General features: G+C 42.7%; 2 protein-coding genes across 2 annotated transcripts in view; one reads left to right on the forward strand and one right to left on the reverse strand.

Moving 5' to 3' along the window:
* ATP10D (ATPase phospholipid transporting 10D (putative)) overlaps nucleotides 1–10,464 on the reverse strand; it is a 67,299-nt gene extending 56,835 nt beyond the window's left edge. The window contains exon 1 of the mRNA XM_081875653.1: nucleotides 10,329–10,464. The gene's annotated coding sequence lies outside the window, so the exon portion shown is untranslated. The remainder of the gene's footprint in view (nucleotides 1–10,328) is intronic.
* Nucleotides 10,465–14,373: 3,909 nt separating this feature from the next.
* COMMD8 (COMM domain containing 8) lies at nucleotides 14,374–21,648 on the forward strand. The gene is made up of 5 exons (XM_081876025.1): nucleotides 14,374–14,469; nucleotides 15,928–16,083; nucleotides 17,327–17,479; nucleotides 20,028–20,183; nucleotides 20,999–21,648. Exons 1-5 carry the CDS (start codon nucleotides 14,428–14,430, stop codon nucleotides 21,017–21,019), a joined length of 528 nt encoding a protein of 175 aa, XP_081732151.1. The 5' UTR covers nucleotides 14,374–14,427; the 3' UTR covers nucleotides 21,020–21,648.
* Nucleotides 21,649–24,162: the final 2,514 nt, after the last annotated feature.

A 24,162-nucleotide genomic window follows, 5' to 3' on the forward strand; every position in this document is an offset into this window, starting at 1 on the left:
AACCCTGGTTCAAGGAGCCATTTGGTATCTACCATATATCTGAGTTTCTAACACTCTAGTACACCCTATCCCAATTGCCACTGTAAGAAGAGGGCAGATGTTGTCTGATGCCTAAAAGATACAGAGGTGAAGGCACCCGGTGAACACGGCTAGGTGTAAAGTTTCAGAGCTTGGGTGCCACCACAGAGAAGGCCCTTTCTCTAGCAGCTGCCCACCTAACTTCTGAAAGCAGGTTATGCGGACAAGGGCCTCTGAAGAAGTATGCAACTGATTTGAAACAACTGCCAATGCAGTCTATCTGCAGCCCATGAACTAGTTTTCCAGATAGCTCATTAGTTACCTTCCTAGGGCCAAATAAGAACCTTTCAAGGAACTAATCTCATTCAGGGAAGGCGGGGCAAACTGCCAGAAACCAACAGCCTTTGCTGCAGCCACGTTTTGTTCAGCCTACTCCAACATCTCAGGAATGACAATGCAACTGAGCTCTTTGCAACTACGAGTATGCCAGCAACAGCAAGGAGGGTGGGAGGAGATGACTTGCCCTTTCACTTCCTGGGCTCTATTCTAGATTTGGCTGTCAATCTTTCCAGTTACCAACTACCACTGTATTTACCAATCTGAGTGGTGCAGGTAGATGTTTGGTTCTATATTAGCATTACCTTATTTGTGAAGCTTAGGATGTTACTATGTCCTATACATTTATATTTTAAATGTGCAATGGATGAAAGTGGAGCCATTCTGTAACTTTTTCTTTTCTTAGAAATTCTGAATACTGTATTAAATGGCATATAAACACTTGAGGCAGAACTTATGCTCATTTTGCAAAGGGGGAGAGAAAGAGATGGCAAGGATGAATGAAGGGATGGGTAAACAGAGGGTGTGTAGGAAGGGAAAGTCGAGATAAAAAAAATGTTACATTACGGGGGGAGATTGAAATCAACTGTTAATTACAAACAGAAAGGTAGCACACAAATATCCAAAATTCATCCCTTCTTAAACAAGTTTTCACCCTTAAAAAGCCCTACCAACTTGTTAGATTCCGTTATTCAGGAAAACCATAGAATCCATTGTCTACAGAAGAGTTCATGAATTATCATTCACCAAACTGAACACACAAGCAAGGTTTAAATAGAAAAGTGCTTCTGATACTGTGAAACATTACAGAGATGTTGGAACCTGTATAAACATCGTGGATAACCTGATCCAGGTCTTGTCTTAACAAACCCCAGAGCTACCTACCATTCCAGATACTAATCAGCATCAATTCGAGTTTATCTCTGCATCTTTCATAGTCACGGCAATCCATATGAACACAAATGATGTCTTTATATAAACCTTGTTAATGCATTTTAAAGGTTAAACCATTAAAGGTTAAAAATTAAACCAACATACACTGAGCAGAATTGAATTATTTTAATGGTGATATCCAAGATTAGTCCTACACATAGTAGTAGTGATTTCCATTTATTTAGATGGGTGTACTCTGAACGGAGGGACGCGGGTGGCGCTGTGGGTTAAATCACTGTGCCACTTGGGCTCGCCAATCAAAAGGTCGGCGGTTCGAATCCCTGCGACGGGGTGAGCTCCTGTTGTTTGGTCCCAGCTCCTGCCAACCTAGCAGTTCAAAAGCATACCAGTGCAAGTAGATAAATAGGTACCACTCCGGCAGGAAGGTAAACAGTGTTTCTGTGTGCTGCTCTGGTTTCGCCAGAAGCGGCTTAGTCATGCTGGCCACATGACCCGGAAAAACTGTCTGTGGAAGCGGACAAACGCCGGCTCCCTCGGCCTGTAAAGCAAGATGAGTGCCACAATCCCAGAGTCGTTCGCAACTGGACTTAATTGTCAGTGGTCCCTTTACCCTTTACCTTTTACTCTGAACAGGACTAATGATGGATATCACCCTAAAAGAAATAAAGTAGCATACTATCTGATCTTAACTGTCATTATAACCTGAGACAAAGCTATAAAGGTAGAATAAAATCAACTGGACTTTCTAAGTACAGTAAACATGGTGTGACTCTGGCAATTAGCATGCATAAAATTACAGTCTAGTAAATACTTATTTATCCACCTTAATACTGTACATGCTTAACCTGTATGAGAGCAACTTACCATGTTTTAAAAGTGTTGTTTTGTCTAACTTAGTCATGTTTTTACATATTGTGAGTGAGTTTAAAATTTGAAACAGAGATCAATCCCATACAGTTCAAGGCCAATTCTAAGGGCTAAATTCCCTGCAATGGTCTGCATTAATTCCAGGGAATTAATGTGATTGTGGTTAAATAATTCCCCCCCACCGACAGTGGAGATCCACTACTCAACACATGCACAGAAGAATTAAGAATAGCAAGGAAAAACCAAAAGCAACATAGCACAGGCAGTGAGAACTGGTCCCACTTAAAATGGAAGATAATACCAAACTCTTCCCAATCACATCATAGTCTCTCAAAGGACAATAATAAAGAGATATAACCTATTAACAATCAACTATAATATACTTAAAAACAGAGACATAATGGCCAATGCCTGTTTCAAGGGGCTCTTATATTTTATTATTACGGTAATTTTTAAAGCCTTTAGGTGTCCTAATCAGTACCTCAGAATTCAATTTCAAATACTAGTCACTCCTTTTGCACTTGAAGGAGTGACTAGTATTTATAATGGGAAGTAAAATAATGAAAGTCTGCCTCTCCCTCCCTCCCACATCCTGAGTGCTCGAAGTCCAAATTCTAATTAGTGTACCTTTTTAATATATGGGTGCGAGTCTTCAAGTAGGTATACCCAAAGCATCTATAGTACTTCTTTACCACAGCTCTGCTTATCTTTAAGGCTACTTAGCAAACAAAACTTGTTTAACAAGTAAAGTGCAAAGCTCAGTGCCTTTCAAAAACTGCTGTGTAGGTGTAACCTCAGCAATATGGATTTGCCAAAATATTCCTTTGGGGTTTTCCTGCAGATTCCTTATATGTTCATTCTAGACCACTCTGCAGTCTATCATGTGTAAGGGAACTTCAGAGCCCTCTAGCTGAGAGGACACCCAGAGATACCACATCAGTACATTTGTCCCTTCTGTTTTATGTACCCAAAATATTTGACTCAGCAAATCTCTCCTGCAATGTCCTGAAATCAGTGGTGCTAAACCAAGGCAGATTCTGTTTCGTAACCTTCTAGCCCTAAGTGTGGAGAACTTTCTCAGGAAATACATACAGGAACTAGAAAGTCAAATTGTTGGTGGGCTGCATTCCCTAACCTGACCCAAATAGAGTTGTTTCTGCCACAATGAACGCTGCCGAATTGCTCTTCAGTATGCAGAGAAAGTCGATAAGCAGCTTACGCAATCTTTCTGCACGAGGAGGACTGGCTCCAGATAACAAACCTCACCATGGAGAAGTATATATAGGGGTGCTGCCTCCCCGGCCCCGGAGGGCAGCTCTGAGCATTCAACAGCTCAGCAACAGGTAGAAAATCAGGTGCAGCTCAAGGAGACGCAACAAAGAGGAAAGCCACCCACTGCTACATTTCTGCCAGAAATGAAAGTGCTCAGTGCATAGAGCCACTGCTGACTAAAAAACGAGAAGCACACCTGAAAACAGCAAAGCCCTTTCGGCCAGCTAATAACACGGTAAGGGCCAACATAAAGTTTTATTTAGTATTGTTTTATTATTTATTAAATCTGCATACCTCCCTATACCCAAAGATCTTGGGGCGGTTTGCAACACGAAATGACAATATAAAAAACAAAATACATAACAAAAATAAGAACAAAAACAAACTGATAATCCCCATGACCACTCTCTGAAGAGTCTTGGCCCTCTTTGCTGTCTCGATGTTTGCAATGACCCAAGTAGTAGAGTTGGAAACTGCCTTATACTGAACCAGATCATTACTCCTCCTAGCTCAGTACTGTCTGCACTGATTGGCAGCAGCTGTCCAGAGCTTCAGATAGGAAATATTTCCTTGCCCTACACCAGAGGTAGGCAACCTAAGGCCCGGGGGCCGGATGTGGCCCAATCGCCTTCTCAATCCGGCCTGCAGAAGGGCCAGGAATTAGCGTGTTTTTACATGAGGAGAATGTGTCCTTTTATTTAAAATGCATCTCTGGGTTATTTGTGGGGCATAGGAATTCTTTCATATATTTTTTCAAAATATAGTCCGGCCTCCCACAAGGTCTGAGGGACAGTGGCTGAAAAATGTTGCTGACCCCTGCCCTACAGTGATGCAAGGGATCAGAATAGCAGATGCTCAGCAGATGTTGTACCACTGAACTGGGACATTCCCCCCCCCCTCTCAAAAGCCTTCTCACAAAACTCAGTACGTAGCTAGAGCTACCAAGGGGCCTTAAGACCTTCACAAGACATCCCACATCCCACCACATTTGGGACAACACCTAAAGCTATCCCAAAGGGACGATGCCAAAGATACCTGGATAGTAGCATTTGCTGAGGGACAAATGGTCTCCCCATCATGGGCATAGCCAGGATTTTTGTTGGGGGGGGGGCAGAACCTCAGTTCACTATGTATTTTTTATTGATTTTTATTTATTTGGGGGCAGCTGCCCCTCCCTACTCCCCCTTGGCTACACCCACGCTCCCCTTACTTATGGGGAACAGTGCCACTTGCTTAGTAAGGCTGAATGCCTTTCAAATGCTTGGCGCCACATTTTAGACGACCAGACACATAACGATTTCTCCAGCCTAGCAACTGCTACAACACATCATGTAGTTTAAGCAAAATAGCACCTTACCTATTCTGGATCCACACAGCTCCAAAGCAAAGTAACATTATTTTCATGCAACAACATTTAGCGACTCTTTAGCCATCGCCGCTGAAGGGATTTGCAAAAGGAGCAGCACAGCAGGCTTTCTAAACATAATTCTTAAATGAAAAAATACTGTATTACGGGACTGCGGCCTAGGCGGTCAAACCGTTTCTCACAAATCATATATGGCTGCCGTGCAGTTCAGGTGCGGCTCCCGACAGGTTTAGAAAGATGAACGAAAGAAGCTGATCTATAAGGGTAAGTCAAAAAATGTGTGAGAGAGTTAAGAGTGCCTTTTCTCCTTCTCTCATCCCTTTCCCTAGCCACACAGTGGCCAAATGGATCCCGGGAGCATGGGGTAGGGCTTAAGGCTCAGGAGGAAGCAGTAATATTGCTGGAAAGCAGAGAGAAAGGAATAGTATTATGCCTGGCAGAAGTTGAGAAAAGGGAGAGGGGGAAGCAAGGCCCTGGCAAAGGAAGGGGGTGAGAATCATAGGCGGAATAAGGAAGCAGTGTTGACAGCCAGGTCCGTTGACAGAGAAGAGATAACTAGGGAGGGTACTGTATGGGGATCGTTGCAGAAGGAGAAACAGCAGCGGGGCTGTGCCTTGCGGCTCTCAACCATTGGAAAATTTGTATTGGCAGGATTTCCTTTGGCACAGAAACTTGGGCCGCCCCTGAGCTGCAACCGCCTTCCTTAAGCTCAGGGACTTCCTCTTCAGAACTATAAACTAACTCCCACTGTTCTCAAATTCTAGAAGAGATGGAAAGAGAGTCATGTGACCCACAAGATGGCTGCTCCAGAATTCCATGGCTCCCACACTTGCCTGCTCCTCTCAGCCACACACACACACACACACATGTGTACAACTGCCAGTCCCTCCCTTCTGGACCCTAAGTATATTGTTATTAGGCTCAGACCACCGATCCTAGAGAACCTGAAGTCTGTAGGAAGTCAGACTCAGAACGTTTCCTCTTTCCCCAGAACCGTTAACTTCAGACTCCCAAGATCCTCAATCAGCCTCATGCTTAATCTCTGACTCCAAGACCCCCTTCCACAGCCTTACTTTGATACTAAAATGTATCAAGGAGGACAGAGGCCTAGTCTCCTTACACAGACAACTAAGAGGAGCAAGCTGATTTTCTGAGGAAAACAGAGAAGCATGTGTACTGCGGGGATCACTGGGAAGACGATTAAATTGGTGGAATATGTGGGGAAGGGGTATGTGTCCTACCTTACAGAAGACAGCTGCCAGAGGACTGTCCTCTATTTGAATGATTTTTCTATTTAAAGTCCAGTCTAATAAGGGAGATCAACAGCCTTGTCTATTAGCAGCAATAGGCAAACAGGTCACCTGGTCACAGTCTTCCTCATGACGGTGAGATGTGCTGGGTTTCCATTTAAATTATAGTAATTACTCACAGATTAGTATATAAACAAAAATAAATTGACATGTGCAAATATGTGGCCTCTTTTTGCCTTCTAATTATGGAATTGAGCGTCCTCTTTTTTGATGTATAAGTGGTCTTTCTTAGATTTAAAAAAATAAACAATCTGCTCATACTAGGTGTCCCACAGGCAGCCCAAGAAAATACCTTGCTTATAGCTGAATTTACAGCTTAAAAAACACAAGAGGACCGAAATAGAGAGAGTGCCTACCAACTCCTGAAGCCCCACCAGTAAAAGGACTATCAATCAGAGCTGTAATAGTACAGTTTTGAAGAAAGACAAACATGGACTTCCGGGACTCCCTTCCATGGTGGACAGCGCATCCCACACTAGCGGACACCGGCTGTGCAGCAAATTAAGGATAATTTAATAATAAGGATAATCCTTGCAAGCCCTCCCCAGGGTTGGGGGGTGAGCTTTCACTTGCAGGTTGTCCGAAACCTGCCTCTCATTCCGATGGAATGCGGGGGGGGGGGGATGGGACAGGACACTGAGTGCATAGCACTGCAAGTAATGGAAACTCTTCAACGCAGCCACCACGAGCGGAGATACTTCTGTTTTTTAAGATGGATCTGAATTAGAACTTAAGAAACAGATGTGTTCTGGATGAAGAAGACAAGATAACCTGCTAAATGAATCAGCCACTGAGTGCCAAGGTTTTGATCTGGAGAGGATTTTCGCCATAACTGGATTAGTATGTAGGTGGAGGGGAGCCTTTGTTCTCTGTGCTGTTTTATGATTCGGCAAACCTTCACTGAAGAAAGAATTAACTACTAATGGAATGCAATTATTAATGGAACGCAAGAGGGAATTAACAAGAACTTCATAATATTTACGGATTAATTGAAAGAATGGAACTGTGTGAAAACATCAGAATGATTTGTGGCATTACCCTCTAAAGAGGACTCTAACTTTGAATTATTATGGCTCTGGTGAGACACCAGCTTATTAACAGATGGGAAAGAAATCAAAGAAGAAAATGCTGAAAGTCTGCCCAGAGCTATGGACAGACACCAGATCTCTTTCAGTTTGGAAAAGCAAGATGGCGTGGAACTGAATCCTTGAAGTGGGGGGGGGGGGAGGAATGCTGCAAATGATAGATTACAACATGAAGGGAAGGACGAATGTTAAAAAAACCCAAAACATTTCACACAGAAAGTTACAAGATATAAACTCTTCTTGCATAGTTAAATACGAACGAAAGTCATCACATCAGTGGCTGTTAAAATAAAGGATTAAGATCAGAACTGTTTTATTTGGATTAAATAAAAGGATTGGAACAGGACGAAGTAACATCATCATCTCCTGAGAAACAGAAAATGGGAAGTCACCCAAAATGTTTAATTTGGAATTGGCTAATTGGCTCTTTTGATTGTATTAAGATTTGGTATTGTATTAATGTGGCTTATATTGGATTGTTGCTAATGAAAAAAAAAATCAATATTTTTTTTAAAAAAGGGAAAAAAGAACACAAATATATAATATATAGTAAAACAAAACAAAAAGAAAACTCCAGTCTTGTGTTTGAAGGTTATAAGGTATATAATTAATAAGACCTTAGCAGATAAATCACAATGTAGCATAGTTAACACCTGTTTATTTCAATAGGACTACAGTATAGTGAGCAAAACACTGAACCCAGAGTGTTTTAAGAAAGGGAAAAATATGATCAATGGCATTACCTCCTGCAAACCAACTGTACAGGAGGAAGAGAGGGGATACTTCATTCAGAGGATGCTTCTTGTGGCACAATGGATCAGTGTATCTGGCTGTTAACCAGAGGGCTGGTGGTTTAAGCACTAAATCATGGTTTAGTATTTTGTGAAAACCAGGCCAGTATATCAAGTAGAAATGCAGGCCTAACTCAATGTCATAGCGAGGCTTATTAACCCTTCCACTTTAAACAAGCTGTGGCACAAACATGGCACTTCAGGTCTCTATGCTGTCATCAGCCATGTGTTAATCCGATTATGATTCTTTCATTGGGGCTGGGAGTGGGGAAGATATAACAAAATCAAAACCCTTTCCCCATGATCTGACAAAATCAACTCAGAAAATGGGAAGCCTAATTATCTTGTGCAGGGCAGCATGGTCTGACGCATAATTATTCACTCAGCATTAGAACAGGGCATGATCCTACATGCTTTACTGACACTCAGCTTATTGAGTTAAGCATCTGGTTTCATTGTTATTTTTGCTACAAGAATCCCATAAGCAAAATACTCAGACAATGCTGATTGCTGCCATTTTGCTAGTGTCTCCTAGTTAAGGTTGCTGTAGCAAGCAGGTCTCTAGGCTACAATGCAACAGGTAGGAGAGGGAAGTAGATGGAAACTGTCCACATGAAAAACAGATGGGAGAAGCCAAAACTCCCTCATCTCCCAGGAGATTTAAAGGCACAAAGGAAATCTCTAGTTTGTAGCTAGGGAACTCTTAATGGCCTCCTGGGTACTCTTTTTCTTTTTTTTAAACAAAAAAAAATATTTTATAGTTCCCTGCCTAATCATTAAAGTAACTCAAGGGAACTTACAATCCAAAACACAGGGCAATTAATAATAATAATAATAATAATAATATATGTAACCATCTCTATTAAAAGTACAAATTAACATCAAAGCCAATCCATTACCAAAAAAAACCCAGACAACAAAAATCTTAAGACCACCAGGCTCAATACACGCTCAATACGTTTAAAGCACCTGACTTCCCCCAAAGAATCCTGGGAACTGTAGTTTATCACTCACAAAGCTACAATTTGCAGCAACCCTAACAAACTACAGTTCCCAGGATTTTTTTGGGGAAATCATATGGTGTGTTCACAGCAGAGAATGATCTACAAGTCAGGAATTCCTTGGTTCAAATTTTGCCTCTACAATGAATTCACCTGCTGGTCTAAAAGCAAGCCACACACTCTTTCTCATTCTTTATCTCTTCCACCCATGCAATATGGGGACCAATAACACTAACTGCTAGTTCTAAGGGACTGCAACAAGATAATGCATGGGAAGCTCTTTAAACGTACTATATAAATGTTCAGAATTCTGTCTAAAAATTTAATTCCCTCTCTTTACTTCACTATGTTCAATAGGGGCAAAACAAGAAAATCCGGCTTGCTTGTGCCATGAGGCCACAGGTTGAACTTTCCCAAAGACCGAATCCTAATACTGAATGCAAATGTTAAAGCCCCAATACCCGGATGGAGAACCTGTGGCATAGGCAGTGGGGATTTGCGGCACACCTGGACAAGTGCAGGAGAGCCTACAGGCCTGCCCACGGGATAAGTGTCAATCAACTCTCCTGCCTTTCATTCCTAAACAGTGCTGCTACCTATTCTTCAGCTCAGATACTACAGACAAAGCCACACCAAGGCAAGTAGTATGGGACACAGTGGTACCTCAGGTTAAGTGCTTAATTCATTCCGGAGGTCCGTACTTAACCTGAAACTGTTCTTAACCTGAAGCACCACTTTAGCTAATGGGGCCTCCTGCTGCCGCCGGAGCACGATTTCTGTTCTCATCCTGAAGCAAAGTTCTTAACCTGAAGCACTATTTCTGGGTTAGCGGAGTCTGTAACCTGAAGCGTATGCAACCTGAGGTACCACTGTACTTTAGATTTGACTTACCACGCATAAGCCTAAAAGATTGGCCATCAAATGTCCTAATGAAATGCAAACGTTGAACTGCAGCTTACAAACTCCACACAGCTCTGCCCTGCATCCATAATTACAAAGATCACATGAGGCTTTATTCTACTTTCCCCAAAACTGTTCTAACTTCCCATAAAGTTCAACAAATATAAGGGCACCAACCTAGTTTGCAAACGCACACCTATACCTTTTCTGGTCTACTTGGAAGATACAAAACTGAATGACAAAACAGAATCAATCATTCTGAGCGAAGCACAGGTTTGCCTCATGTGGCTGTGTTAAAACCTTCCTTAGGTTACTTCTGCCTACTCAGAAGTAAATCCTAAAAGTTCAGTGCGGCTTCCTGTACCAGGTACTGTAATGTTGTAACGTGCCTGCCCCTGGGACATTAGGGTGAAAGATATATACAGTATATTATAATAAAGATGCACAAGACTTGCAGCGTTGGAGAGGGGCGTCTGAGGAATACTTACGTTCGTTTTTCTAGATGAATAACAAGTACAGTAAAATCCTGATTTAATAAAGCAAAGCCAGGAGAATAGAACTTTCTGACTATGTCGAGGGGATTCCGACAGAGCGGGATGGTAAAACGCTCTGGATAGAAAGGGAATCAGCAACGCACCAAAAGGAAGGGGAAGACGAGAGAGAATGAATTCGCACGAGAAGATGCCTCTTACTACCTCTCCCCCTGGGCGCATCACAAAAACGGCCTCGATTCTCCCCGCGCACTCGAAGGATCTCCCTCTGCCGCCGCTGTTCCCACTACGGTCCGAAACCTAAGCTCGCAGCCAGCCGCCTGCAGCTGGGAGCCGATCCCCTCCCCGCCCACTTCGCCGGCTGCAGTAGGAAGAACCAACTAAGGTGGTGGTGGGGGGGGAAGGCTGGGACAGCGAATCGTCTCCACAAAAGCCACTCTTTGCAAGGACCCGGTCTCCGCCCTTTCTGACGCCTCCTTCAGGCATTTCTCTTCTCCCAACTTTAGCGCAGAAATCACAGATCTGCAGAGCTGGAAGAGAACCCATAGGGTCATCTAGTCCACAACCATCCCCCGAAAGCAGGAATCTCAGCCCGTGGTCCCCCAAAACTATACCCGACCCTGCTTTGCAAATGTGCCAGCAGTTTTATTTCGGCACCACGAGGACTCGTTTAGAGCAATACGGCGTTGGCTTCCGTGGCAACTTCTGTGTCGTTGTGTTTACTTTTCTCTTTCACATATTTCTTTTTGCAGCTGCTAACTTCTGTCTAATTTCCCCCTTTTTATTCCTTCTGTCTTCATTAGTTCTAAGTCCCGCTGAGATCCTAGTAACTCTTGTTTAGGATCAGTGCCTTCCTAGGATCAATGCCTTGTTTAGGATCAGTGCCTTACAATACAGTGGTACCTCAAGTTACATACGCTTCAGGTTAAATACGCTTCAGGTTACAGACTCCGCTAACCCAGAAATATTACCTCGGGTTAAGAACTTTGCTTCAGGATGAGAACAGAAATCGTGCAGCGGCGGCGCGGCGGCAGCAAGAGGCCCCATTAGCTAAAGTGGTGCTTCAGGTTAAGAACAGTTTCAGGTTAAGAACGGACCTCCAGAACAAATTAAGTTCTTAACCCGAGGTACCACTGTATTTGTTTGTATTTGAATATCCAGGAGTTCCCATTAGTCCCGTCCCCCCACTTTATTTAACAGCAACTGTGACAGAAATGAGATCTCCGCATTTTATTTGATGTGACTAACAGTCCTGAATGCCCCCCTAAATTGTCTTCTCCAGACTTTTCTGCTGGTGCCTGGCAGACAGGCACTGCACATTGGGAATCACTAAGATCAGGACTCACCCAAGTCATTTTGTTGCCTGAGACAAAAAAAACTCAGAACAACAACCTCTGTTACTAGTTAACATAGAGTACCACCCCTTGGCAAATAAGTGGGAGTCTTCTGGGCTGATTATCAATTCAATCTGATTCCCTAGACACAATCTCCCACACTATTGCTTTCAGTGGTATCCCAAACCTGCTGAGGTAACTGCCTCACCTTGTATCATGACAAGACAGTCTTTGGCTAGAATGCCAAATTAATATCTGGATATCAATATTTATTAAAATATTTCTTAATCAACTCTCAGGGCATAACAATCTTCACACTGTGGTGTACAACTCCAGAATCAATCACAACAACATGAAATCATTTATCTGAAAACTCACAACCCCTTAAAATTAACAGTATAAGTTAAACCAAAGTGCAATTATGAAAAATGTAGATGAAAATTAAAATACCACATTTTTCTGTGTATAAGACTAGGGTGTTTTTTACTACAAAATAATGTAAAAAATTAGGGGGTGTCTTATACATGGGCCCCCCACATTTTCTTAAATATGACTCCCCCCAAATAGGGGGTATCTTATACAGTACATGGAAAAATACAGTATGTTTCTTTAAAAACAACAACTAATAATGATGGAGCAGAGCCAGATGGATTTCCAGGGAGAAAAAAATTCCATAAATTTGGAACTACCACCCTAAAAAGCCATGCTCCCAATACCCATTGGCCTTCAGACATCAATCTTAATGCACAGGCAGGCTCATATTGGTACAGATAGTCCTTCAGATAGTCAGGCTCCCAAATCAGTAGTCTCTGATGCAAAAAGCAGAAGGTCACACTCTTATTTATGACTTTAGAACGAAAGTGACTACCATGCTAGTTCCACTTCTAATATCATTAATGCACTTTAGAATCTTCAACCATTTTCTTTGGATGTACTATGAAGATCCCCATCTCCCAAACTTTATAGACTGCTTTAACCACCTGGCACAAAACATATGCCACATTTACTGTATTTCAGTTAAAAGACCGTTTGGTGTGTCTTGCCTGGTTGGGAATATCATAAGGTACTAAGTTTGTTAAGTGATAATTAACCAGAAGTAATTGAGCATGAGAGTATGAACCCAAAAGATTCCCGACCTTTTGCCTCCCACTGAAACCAATAGGACTTTCCTAGAGTTTCATGCCGGTGGCCTGTGGCATGTCCCCATTAAATATCCACATTGATTTTTCATTGTATTCCGATTACTTCTTTTAACTCTTATAGTGTGTTTTATTATACTGTAATTTGAATTTTATGGAATGAAACATGCAATACAATAAAATACAATATAAGAAATAAAAGAAGCAATGAAATACAATGAAAAATAATATAGCACCTGGCACAGCACGTTACAATTGTGACAAGAGACATAAAAATCATTAAGTGGTCCTCCAAGACCACCAGCAATTTTCAAGTGGTTGGCGCGGGGGTGTGGAGTTTGGGAACCACTGACATAGGAATACCATGATACTTGAAGCACCAAAAACAACTCCTTGGACGGAAAAGGATGCTCATGCATCTCAAAGGGCGCAAACTTCATGAATGTGTATGATCTGGGATTGTTCAAAGTTTAGCGGTATTTGGGATGGCAGAGGAGCTGCTGTCTGTTGGACAGGAAGAGCTGCTGTTTCAGATGAGAAACCAGGCACCAACTTCAGCCTTGCAATCTTGAACTAGATTGCAGGCAAGCAGGCAGGGGCTGTTGTTTGTTTTTTTATCATTCACTGTACTGTAACTTCCAGTTTCATGCAGCAGCATCTTATCACTAAATAAAATGCAAATTGGTGATGCCACGTCACATTTGCACTCAGCTTGTTGTAACATTTTGTCCTGCAATTTTAATTGAGAGTTTCTCTGCTTAGCTGGATGGCCTTGAATTCTAGAGTTATGATGAAGCAAAACTTCTCCATATCCACTTCCTCTGCACTGTGCATGATGGCTGGAACACTAGCAGAGGGAGAATGAATGAAAAATGTTTCATGGTCCAGGGTGAAAAGAACCCACTGTTGTAGATCTTACAGAGGAGACAGGAGTGGGTGCTATAGGTCAAGTTTGTACGATTTCTCACCCTTTTTTCACCAGCCTCTGGTTATTCTAGTGTGGGGTTAATGAGAATTTTGTCTGCTAGCTGGTTGGCTACAGTGAGAGGAAAATGCGGTTTCTGCCCCAGGTGAGAGTGTGGGTATAACCTGTCCTTCCAGGAGAAAGACCCTAGGTGAGAGAGATGGGGTGGCTTGATTGATGCTTTTCTATTTCTTGTCACAAGGTTAATTGAAGTTCCTCGCATCATCTAATGTGATCGACTAGTATATTGTGATTTTGTTAATTTATATTGTACTTTTATTATATACCAGCTGTCTTTTGACCTGGTTTGCAGCTTGTTCTGCTGAAACATAAACACACTGATATAAAGATCTGCCTAAGGGCAGGACCACTAACCAACTGCCCTCCCTTCTGGAAGTGCCGGGTCCGGATTAGCACTTCAACTCAAATATAAGGAGAGCCACGCCTTTGAAGCTGGGAGGGGGCATAATGCGTTGAAAGAGTGGGGCGGGGCTTCAGTCGCTGCGCAGGCTCCTGGCGCAGCAGCAGCAGGAGGAGGAGGATGACGCAGAGGCGGAAGCGGCTTTATTCGGGCGCTCTGATAGGGCGAAGCCTGGCCAGCGCGCGGTCACGTGGCGAGTCCCCCGCGCGTGCGCAGCTTGGATGGGTGGGGCAGAAAGATGAAGCTGACGGAAAAGTTGCCGGCCGAGGAAAGGCTGAAGGTGAGAACGCGGGGAGGAGTGGGGGGGGAGGGGGAGAAGGCTGGCCGCTGATTGGTTAAAAAGGGCGCGCTCCTTTTTGCCTGCGTTGGAGGGTTTGCTCTGAGGCAACGAGCTGGTTCTGAAGGAGCGACTGCGGTCCATTCCCAAACTTAGCCCTCCAGATGTTTTGGGACTACAATTCCCATCACCCCTGACCACTGGTCCTGTTAGCTAGGGATGATGGGAGTTGTAGTCCGAAAAAACATCTGGAGGGCCGAGTTTGGCCGTGCCTGAAAGCCCAGAGTTTTGCCTCCAGCATATGTGTGACAGTTCACAAGCAGGGCGTGGAAAAGATGGGCCGTCCCCTTTCCCGAATGACCCCCAACGCCCCTCGGGTTTCAGAGGAGCGGCGCTGCTCCTGTTCATGGAGGCTCCATTTGCTTCATGCCAGCAGTGCTCCAGCTTCTGAAGGGTTGATGGCAGGCAGAAGCTGCCATGCGGGCTTCTCTGGTGGAGCCCTGAACTGACTGCATGGCCTCAGCAGCATGAGCTGGTGCTTTTGCCCTTCGCCATAGGAGTCAACTCCTAATGGCCGAGGTCCCTTCGCCCCCCCCCAAATAAAATATGTTTTAATATTGTTGGGCATTGCCATTCAAGTTGTGTGTGTGTGTGTGTGTGTGTGTGTGTGTGTGTGATGTGATCAGTTATGTGGGCGGGGCTTACCTGCCCCCCACATATTTTATTCAAGTTGGCACCCCTTGTTCTTCACTAATGCACCTGAAAAGGCTCAAAGATAGTATGTTTATAGCACAGACTTGGGCACAGAAACAACAGGTGATCTCACAGGCAGGGCTGGCCCACCCACGAGGCGACCTCAGGCAGCAGTTTCCATAGGGACGGCAGATTCTGCTGTAGATCTTTATGGTCCCTCCTTGTTCCCGATGTAGATCTTCACTCACCTCTTCTTCCCAGGTGGGGAGGGGGGTTGCCATTTTGTGTTTTGCCTCCGATGCCAAAATGTCTTGGGCCAACCCAAGTACCGTATTTTTCGCTCTATAAGACGCACCTAGTTTTTGGAGGAGGAAAACAAGAAAAAAGATATATTCTGAATCTCAGAAGCCAGAACAGCAAGAGGGATCACTGTGCAGTGAAAGCGGCAATTCCTCTTGCTGTTCTGGCTTCTGTGATAGCTGCGCAGCCTGCGTTCACTCCATAAGACGCACACACATTTCTCCTTACTTTTTACGAGGGAAAAAGTGAGTCTTATAGAGCAAAAAATACAGTAGGCTATCATTTGGGAGTGATCAAACTGTTGATTGCAAATGATGTGGTGTTGCATAGCAAAGTAGATGTGCAAAGATCCTGTTCGCTACTTATAATTACAAACATCAGAAAATATAACATCAATAAAACCAACAAAATGCAACATCAGTAGAACTAGCTGTCTCTTAAAGCTTTGTTTATACTCATTTCTCCCAGTTCTTTCACAAAGTAATTGATGGGATTTGTGGCCGGGCATACCCTCGATATCAAGACTATAACACTATTTGGAATTTAACAGAATGGATGGAGGTTCTAGAACAAACCTCAGCATATTTCAAAAGTACCATTGCCGAAGATCGCTCAGATGAAGAGGTATCCATACTTGTTTTGTGACTTTGTAAATAAAGACTCAGTATTGCTATTCTAATTTATGTAATAATATAAACTGTTATGAGAAAGTTATAAGCAGAGCCTTTGTGTATCTGCAACAGGTATCTGCTTCAAAATTAAGCAGAGTTAAATTCAATTTGCACTTTTCAATTAAAACAGATTCTGCATTAGTACTTCATTAGTACTTCAGCCAGTGTATTCTGTAATTCTTGTAGATTATGAAAAGAATCTAATGAAGTTTAATATGTCTTAAATCTTTCATTTTGGATAATGTTCAGTTAAAGACTTTTCTATTAACCTACAGCTGGTAAAAGTCGTTGAGCTGCCTGTACTTGATTTTTATTCCCGAAATGGTTACCATTTTTCTGATTTTGATTTGATGCTCTAGAACATCTTTTACTCTGATAGCGAACCCAGTTGGTGAGTGCCAACATAAACGAAGCCAAAATGGGGGCACTGAGAAACAAGAGGGAGGTACTAACATGCATGGGGGACCCCCAAGGTTTTCAGAAGTAAAAATAATAGTATGTATATATTTTAAGAAACCCAAAAATGAAAGTGGGGGGAGGGAAATTACCCCAACAAGGAGTGTATTGCTATAATTGTACAGCCAACAACCACACAGTCATTCCACTGCTACATGATTAAAGGACTCGTAATCAGATGATCAGGGATGATGAAACAGCTGGAAAGAGGGGGCCAGGTGCAGACACCTGCAGCCAAACCAAGCAGCTTTGCGTTTGCCTTCTCCCAAGTTGGAGTTTTGCCATGCTGCTGGATGCCCTGTCATTCCTAGCCTGCCTTTCTTACAGTTTGCCACATAGTCATTTTCTCTTTCAGGCACTTCCCTACACCATAGCTTTGACAAATGGGAGGCAGTTTATGATTTCACAGCTGAGCACATGAAGGGTTTTGCGGGCCCAGCTGCTTGTTGCTGGTTATCAAAGCAGTAGGAGCTGCTCTTGCCTGCGTATCGGTGGTACCCAGTTGCATGTGGTCCTCAGCTGCAAGGCTGAGGCCCATATTTTAGTCAGTACTTATAGTGGCAGTAGAACTGGCGTAATATAGGCATTCTGGTGGTTTTGATTGTGCCTACAAAACAGACGCAGAAATGATGTGGTCTTTAAAAAATAACTCTTGTATTTACAAGTACAAACAATGCCAATTGTTATCGTACAGCCTGTTAGGTTTACATGTTTTTTTCCCATTTTGTTTTGTTTTGTAGGCACTTCAGCCATTGGACGAGCTGAGTTCTGACTCTCAAAAAGCTGTGGTGACTTGCTTGAAAGGCAGAAAGCATGACATCAAGCATGCCCTGATTGAAAGAACAAACGGCATCTGTTCGGCACGCCTCCTGGATTTTGACTGGCAGCTGAAGGTTAGGCTAACAGTTTCATTCCTAGCTGTATAAGACTGCTAGATCAAGGGTAGCCAAACTGTGACTCTCCAGATATTGCTGAACAGCAACTTCCATTAACCCTGAGCATTGACTACAATGGCTGGGGCTTATGGGAGTTGGAATCCAGCAGCATCTGGAGGGTACCATGCTGACTATCTAGACAAATATGTCTGGCCTATGAGACTTTGAAACAGACTATAGCAGATCAGCTGAGGCGAGAGGAGGCAGCCTGAGGTTCCCCATCTCTGCTGTATAGTATGTAGTAAAGATTCCAAACAATTGTTATTAAACAGTTGGTATAATCATGAGAGTTTGTTTCTCGTAAGATTGAGACGAGCCATAGAAAGGAAGTTGGCTGTTATGTCTTATGCCAGGGGTCAGCAAGGTTTACCTTGCCTGGGCCGGTTCACTCAAGCGGAGATCCCTCTGTGGCCTGGATCGCGCACGCCTGCAATTTCCGGCATCCGCGCAGACGCGATTTCTGGCACTGCGGAAGCAAGTCCCTGCGCCGTGCCTGTTTAGCACAGTGCGCGGGGACTCGCTGAGTGGGCGGCTCTGTTCGGGGGTGGCTCGTGGGGCGGTTAAACAAACCCCGTGGGCCACTTGTGGCCCATGGGCCCTAGGTTGCTGACCCCTGTCTTATGCAATAAATGAACGATGTACATAATGCAGCATTTCTTCACTCTCCTGAATTGGACTGGTTTACAGCATATTTACTGTATGGCATAATACGTTGTAGCAATGTAACATGCCAATATAACCTACAATTCTGCTTGGATTATATATAGAACATTCAGGTTGTTTATAAGATCTGCATAAGAGGATCTTTGTTAAATTTATTATAGTAGTTTGGTCACGTTAATGAGAATTATGCAGCTGGTAGTTTGCAGAACATCTGGCCATCATGCAAAATGTTTGCTCAGAAGAGTGATTACTCTTCTAATGTGCTTCTGCTTGCTTCGCTGTGGTTATAAATTGCCTCTTGCTTAAATTTGTTCTGGAAGCCATTAGATAAAGAGAGGTGTTTTTTGTGTCTTATTGGAGTTCTTAAAAGCATTATTTGTTGAATTTGAATATTTCAGTAGGAACTTAATTGAGAAATTGTGAGCCTTTAATCTGTAGCCACATGTGGCTCTTCATTTCTGAAGGGCTTGCAACTTTTCTTTATGGCTAAGGTTTAATTTATACTGTAAATCTGGCTAATCTGCAGTTCTCGTTCCCCTCTGGCTAATTTGAGTTCATTATGTGTGCATATTTTCAGCCTTTGTGAACAATACCTACAGCCAGACCACCTTCTGTACCTTCAGGTATATATGTTGATTATAAACCCCACCCAACATGTTTGCATCCAAACCCTAAGAATACCTCCTTAGAAGTGAGACCCTTTGAAGTCTATGGGAGTATTTGCTGGTTTTGTGTTCTTGAAAGCGACGGAGCAGGCTGGAGAGGCAAATATGGTCTGACAGGTTGTATTAGCACTGCCAGTGAGTACTGTATTAGTACTGCCAGTGACAAATCGCATTGAATCCTGGAAACCAAAGAATTACTCTGATGGAGTAAGAATGTTTTCTGAATAGATAGTCTTGCTTTATTATGGATTATTCCCTTGCTAGGTTGGGATAAGCAATGTATTACACATGGACAGCTTCTGTCTGGCCAAGGTTTCTTTTCTGAGTGCTTCTATACTGCCTTGCTAAGGACATAGTATCCAAGCCCAGCTGATTCCATAATGTGTGCAGTTTTATGGGTCACACTGGGGATCCCACCCCCTGCTATATTTTTGGCAGTTCTACTTCACAACAATCTATATGTATAAATATGAATTAGTGTATTTATTTAGGATACATACTGCTCTTCAACAACAAGGCAACACATTCTCACACTGTACAAGGTGGCTTACAATCTTATTTCAGTAAAGTTTTCATAGCAGGGGTGGGCTTCCACAAGTGTATTTCCCACCCTAGAACAAAGGAACAGATCCATTTATGATACTTGGGCACTGGCTGCTTTGGCCTTGGTAGATCTGGGGGCAGATCCCTTTCTGCAAATCTGAGCTTAATAACAGTGTCTGCATTGAGGGCTCTCTCACCACACAGCTCTTCCTAGACAAAGCTCACCTGATGGCAGCTAGAATTTTCCTAGAAGAAGACATGTTGCAGTTGCTCTCCTCCCTTGCCAATATCAGTGGGGGAACTCTTGGCCTCTGTTTTATTGTTGCTTTTCGAAAGTCAAATTCACATCCTTTAACTGGGTTATTTCCAGAGGAAATTTCACTCCAGCTGATTTGAAACCTGTGCATTTGCTCCATATAGAAAGCTGCTCAGATCTTTGTTGTTGTTGTTTCTGATTAAATATTTTTGGTCCAGGGTTCTCAGTTACAGGAGGATACCCTGAATGTACATCTTCATGACTATATAGTTAGTATAAATAACTTTTTATCAGCCTTTCAGAATCCGCTCACTTTGATGTAAAAGTGCTATCATAACTGGCCTAAGCTGTTTTTTTCCCTAATTATTCTCCTGTATAGCTTGCCCTCTCTAGTGATAAACTATCCATGCTGCAAATGCCACTTCTAAACCTTGATCTGGATTTGACAGAGAATGGTAACCTCAAGCCGTACTCCATAGAAATGAATAAGGAAGAGCTACAGAACCTAATAAGTTCACTGGAAGCAGCCAATAAGGTGTGTATCACATTATTTTAGAAAGCTGAAATTACCCAAATGATTTCCCTGATAAAACTAGCAACAGTTATTTGTATGTAAAGAGTATGGGATGTAGCCAAGAAAGTTGTCCTGTTTCTTGGTGCAAGGACTTCTGCCTGTGCAACAGGATGTCCTCTCCCTCTCCTCTTCCTGCCTGCCTCTTGCCCTCCCCATTTGCTCTGGAGGGCTGGAGGAACCCACATAACAGAGAGGGCACAGGGAGAGGAAAAGGAAATCCTGTTGCACAGATTGAAGTCCTTATTATGTAATAGAACCTTATCTGGGGCTAGGAGAGACTTCTTTAGGTCATATCAGTTAGAAGATATTTGTCTTAGGACAAGGATGGGGAACCTGTGGCCCTCCACAACTTAATTCAAATGCAATGGGAAGGCTTGCTATTGTTAGCAGTGGGGTTATTCAGCTGTCCTTAATTCAAAATACTTCACTATGGGTGGCAAGATCTTTGGAGTCCCTTTCAGTTCTGACTTCCTGCCCTTGTTTGTTGCCTTGGAAATGTCTCTTCTGGCAGAAAGTGCTATGAAAGTGAAAGCCTGCTATTTTTCATGTGCAAGAAGATTACCAATCCACCCCTTAGTTGTGTGAAAGCCATTAGAGACTTATTTTATCCTTTAGATGAGAAGGCAAAAAGGCAAAACATGTGTGGGTGTAAGTTTGAAATGTATTCAAACATTTTAAAAGGCTGTGTAAGCCGTTGTCTGAGCATGAGAACCTGCATGGTTGTTACACGTTGCTACTTAGACTTACTGCTTCCAACTTTTGTATTCCTCTTGAAGGTTGTTCTGCAGCTGAAATGATTCCGCTATCAGACGTGTCAGTGATAAGAAAATAGATGTGTATTCTTCAAATCAAAAGGAACTGAAATGCTTCTGAAGTGCTGAGGTTGACGCATTAAAGTGAGAGACAGAAAGATGTTATTCATAATCTTACTGAGAGAACAACTCTTGATCTCTGCTAGGCCAAAATAAATGCAAAATCGCATTGTGGCTAACCGGTGAACATAACTTTGATAGACTGCTGCATTTCTGAGAAGTTTTGAGTGCCATGTTAAAGCATTTGTTGGAGATCCTGAAGAAAGGGCGGACTTTGCCTTATCGTGTTACTAACAAGCAGCCAACAGTTACCTGAAATAACTTGATGCAAACATTCCTTTTCTTCTTTTCACGGGATTTATGTAACTACATTGCAGACCAGGACTGTGAAAACTATTTTAAACTCAAAGACACAATTTGCTGTTATATTTTGGAACTGCATAAAAAGAGGTTTTGTTTTGCAGATTGAGCTCTGTTAAACACAATAGAATGTGTCTACAATTAAGTGTAGTGGGTTGAACATGCCTATCACCAGACCATTTTAAGCATTCTACCTAGCTGTAGCTTGTAATGTGCTTCTGTGTGAAATAAATTGATTTCTCTTAAATATTAAAGTCAGGCTGTGAAACAGTACAGTTTAAGCCAACACAACTACCCCTGATTGGTGTGATCTAGCTTATATTTGCTTATCAGAATAATTGCTGGTAGACTGTTTAGGTGAGCACATGATGTCAGCCCATGATTGCAACCAACGATTGCATACTTAGAGTTTGCTCTATAAAGTACATGTATCTATGTAACCCACTAAAGAAAGTTATTGAAAGAAAACTTCCAAAGCACTTGACCTTTCGCCTTACAAAACACCCTAAACCATTCTGAACTAGTTCAAAGAAAGTCAGTACTTTTTTGTGGATTGCAAGGCCATGGGAATTTGCCTTGAAGATCTCTGTCTGCAAGAGCCACCATCATAGGATGGCTTTTGATATTGCACTTGTTTTGTTGTCTCTGTAAACCCTAACTTACCTGTGAGCTGGTCTTTGGGTTGGCTGCAAAGGTATCTGGGTAGATGGATAGTGCCACACTTCTCTTAAGATTTTTATTTGTGCATCCATTTTGTTGAGAATTGGAGAAAAGACTCACAAATTGGCGAATAGCTATAGAATCATAGAATCATAGCGTTGGAAGAGACCACAAAGGCCATCGAGTCCAACCCCCTTAGTATAGTATTGCTGGAATAAGGTACAGTGGTGCCCCGCAAGACGAACGCCTCACAGGACGGAAAACCCGCTAGACGAAAGGGTTTTCCGTTTTGGAGGCGCTTCGCAAAACGAATTTCCCTATGGGCTTCCTTCGCAAGACGAAAATGTCTTGCCAGTTCCTGCGGGGTTTTCCCCCCCCTTTTCCTAAGCCCTAAGCCGCTTATCAGCTGATCCGCTGATAAGCCGCTTATCAGCTGATCCGCTAAAAGCCGCTAAACAGCTAATAGCGCTAATCCGCTAAGCTGTCAATGGGCTTGCTTCGCAAGACGAAAAAACTGCTATATGAAGAGCCTCACGGAACGGATTAATTCCGTCTTGCGAGGCACCACTGTAATATATCATTTCCTATATACAAAATGCTTCTGAGTTATGGAGAAGATCCATTATTACCATTACTTCAATGCCAGTATGGAAAGGAGTATTTTTCAAATGCTTAAAGTGTCTGTATGACTGACTGATAAAACATGACTTGAGAAGAGATGTAGCAATATCATTTTTTTCATGAGTTTTTTTAAAAAAGGTATGGGGAACAAATTTTTCATTGTTTTATTTTCATATACACACAGCCTCATAATGCATGCTTGAAATCTCCATACAAAATTTCAAGCTGTACAATGGAAAAGTTTTTTAAAAAATGTTTATTTGGTTACTAGGAATACATCAGCTAATGAAATTTACATTTTATTACATTTTCAGAAGCTATGAAAACTGGTTTAATGATAAAACGTAAATAATGCTACTTCGTTTGCATCTCTCCCCCGTCCCCCGCTCATTCCTGCGGCATTTAAGAGGAAAGTCCGGAAAACAAAATACTGAGTAAAAGAACAAGGGGATGGTAGTTTCTGTACTACTGTAAAAAACAAAAGACCCCCACAATTTCTCTTGAGTACGGTGTTTCAGAATTGTTTTTTTTTCTAACATACATAAAGACTAAAATCAAAATATGTGAAAAATCAAAGTTGGGACTGGGGAAGGGGAGTGAGAGACGGCACCAGGCATATTGACACTTTTAAAAGGAGAGGCTGAAAAATCTCCATAGTTAAAGGAACAGCCATATATGTGAACCTGAATGTTATGTTGCATCCGATATGTGGATGAACAAATAGTCCATTGTAAATGAAGAGCGTGATATAAAGAAGGATGGCTCTTGTGCGGCTTATTGGATCAGAATGATGCAATCCTGGGCCATTTTAAAGATCTGCAATCTGACTATGCCCCTGATCAGTCTTTGATGTTGCAGTGAGTGGTCAGTACTGTTGAGACCTGGGTCCATATCCTTCCGTGGTCATGAAGGTCACTGGATGGGTTTGAGAAAGTAAGTTAGTATTTATCAACCTGGCTTGTCTTGTAGGATTGCTGGTAGGATTATCCCAGGTGTACACTGCAAAAAGGTAAAGGTATCCCTGACCGTTAGGTCCAGTCGCAGATGACTCTGGGGTTGTGTGCTCATCTCGCTATGTAGGCCAAGGGAGCCGGCGTTTGTCCGCAGACAGCTATGCTATGGCGGACCAGAGCAGCGCATGGAAATGCCGTTTACCTTTCCGCTGGAGGAAAGGTATTTATCTACTTGCACTTGATGTGCTTTCGAACTGCTAGGTGGGCAGGAGCTGGGACCGAACAACGGGAGCTCACCCCGTTGCAGGGATTTGAACAGCTGACCTTCCGATTGGCAAGCCCTAGGCTCAGTGGTTTACACCACAGCGCCACCCGTGTCCCTGTGCACTGCAAAAGTGTATACTAAAAATGAGAGAAATAGGTGAACACAGGCCATCATTTTAATATAAGGTGCAATTTAGGATTGTTTTGTAAATAAGCAATTCTAAACTACAAATGGCTGTCATTACAAGGAGACCCAGTTAGCCACATGAA

The sequence above is a fragment of the Podarcis erhardii genome (assembly GCF_964252035.2).
Source record: "Podarcis erhardii genome assembly, chromosome: 9".
Lineage (NCBI taxonomy): Eukaryota > Metazoa > Chordata > Lepidosauria > Squamata > Lacertidae > Podarcis > Podarcis erhardii.

Coding starts and splice junctions, on each gene's coding strand:
- COMMD8 (XM_081876025.1), top strand. CDS start 14,428: ATGAAGCTGACGGAAAAGTTGCCGGCCGAGGAAAGGCTGAAG. Junction 14,470..15,927: donor CGGCCGAGGAAAGGCTGAAG/GTGAGAACGCGG, acceptor CATTTCTCCCAG/TTCTTTCACAAAGTAATTGA. Junction 17,480..20,027: donor ATTTTGACTGGCAGCTGAAG/GTTAGGCTAACA, acceptor TCTCCTGTATAG/CTTGCCCTCTCTAGTGATAA.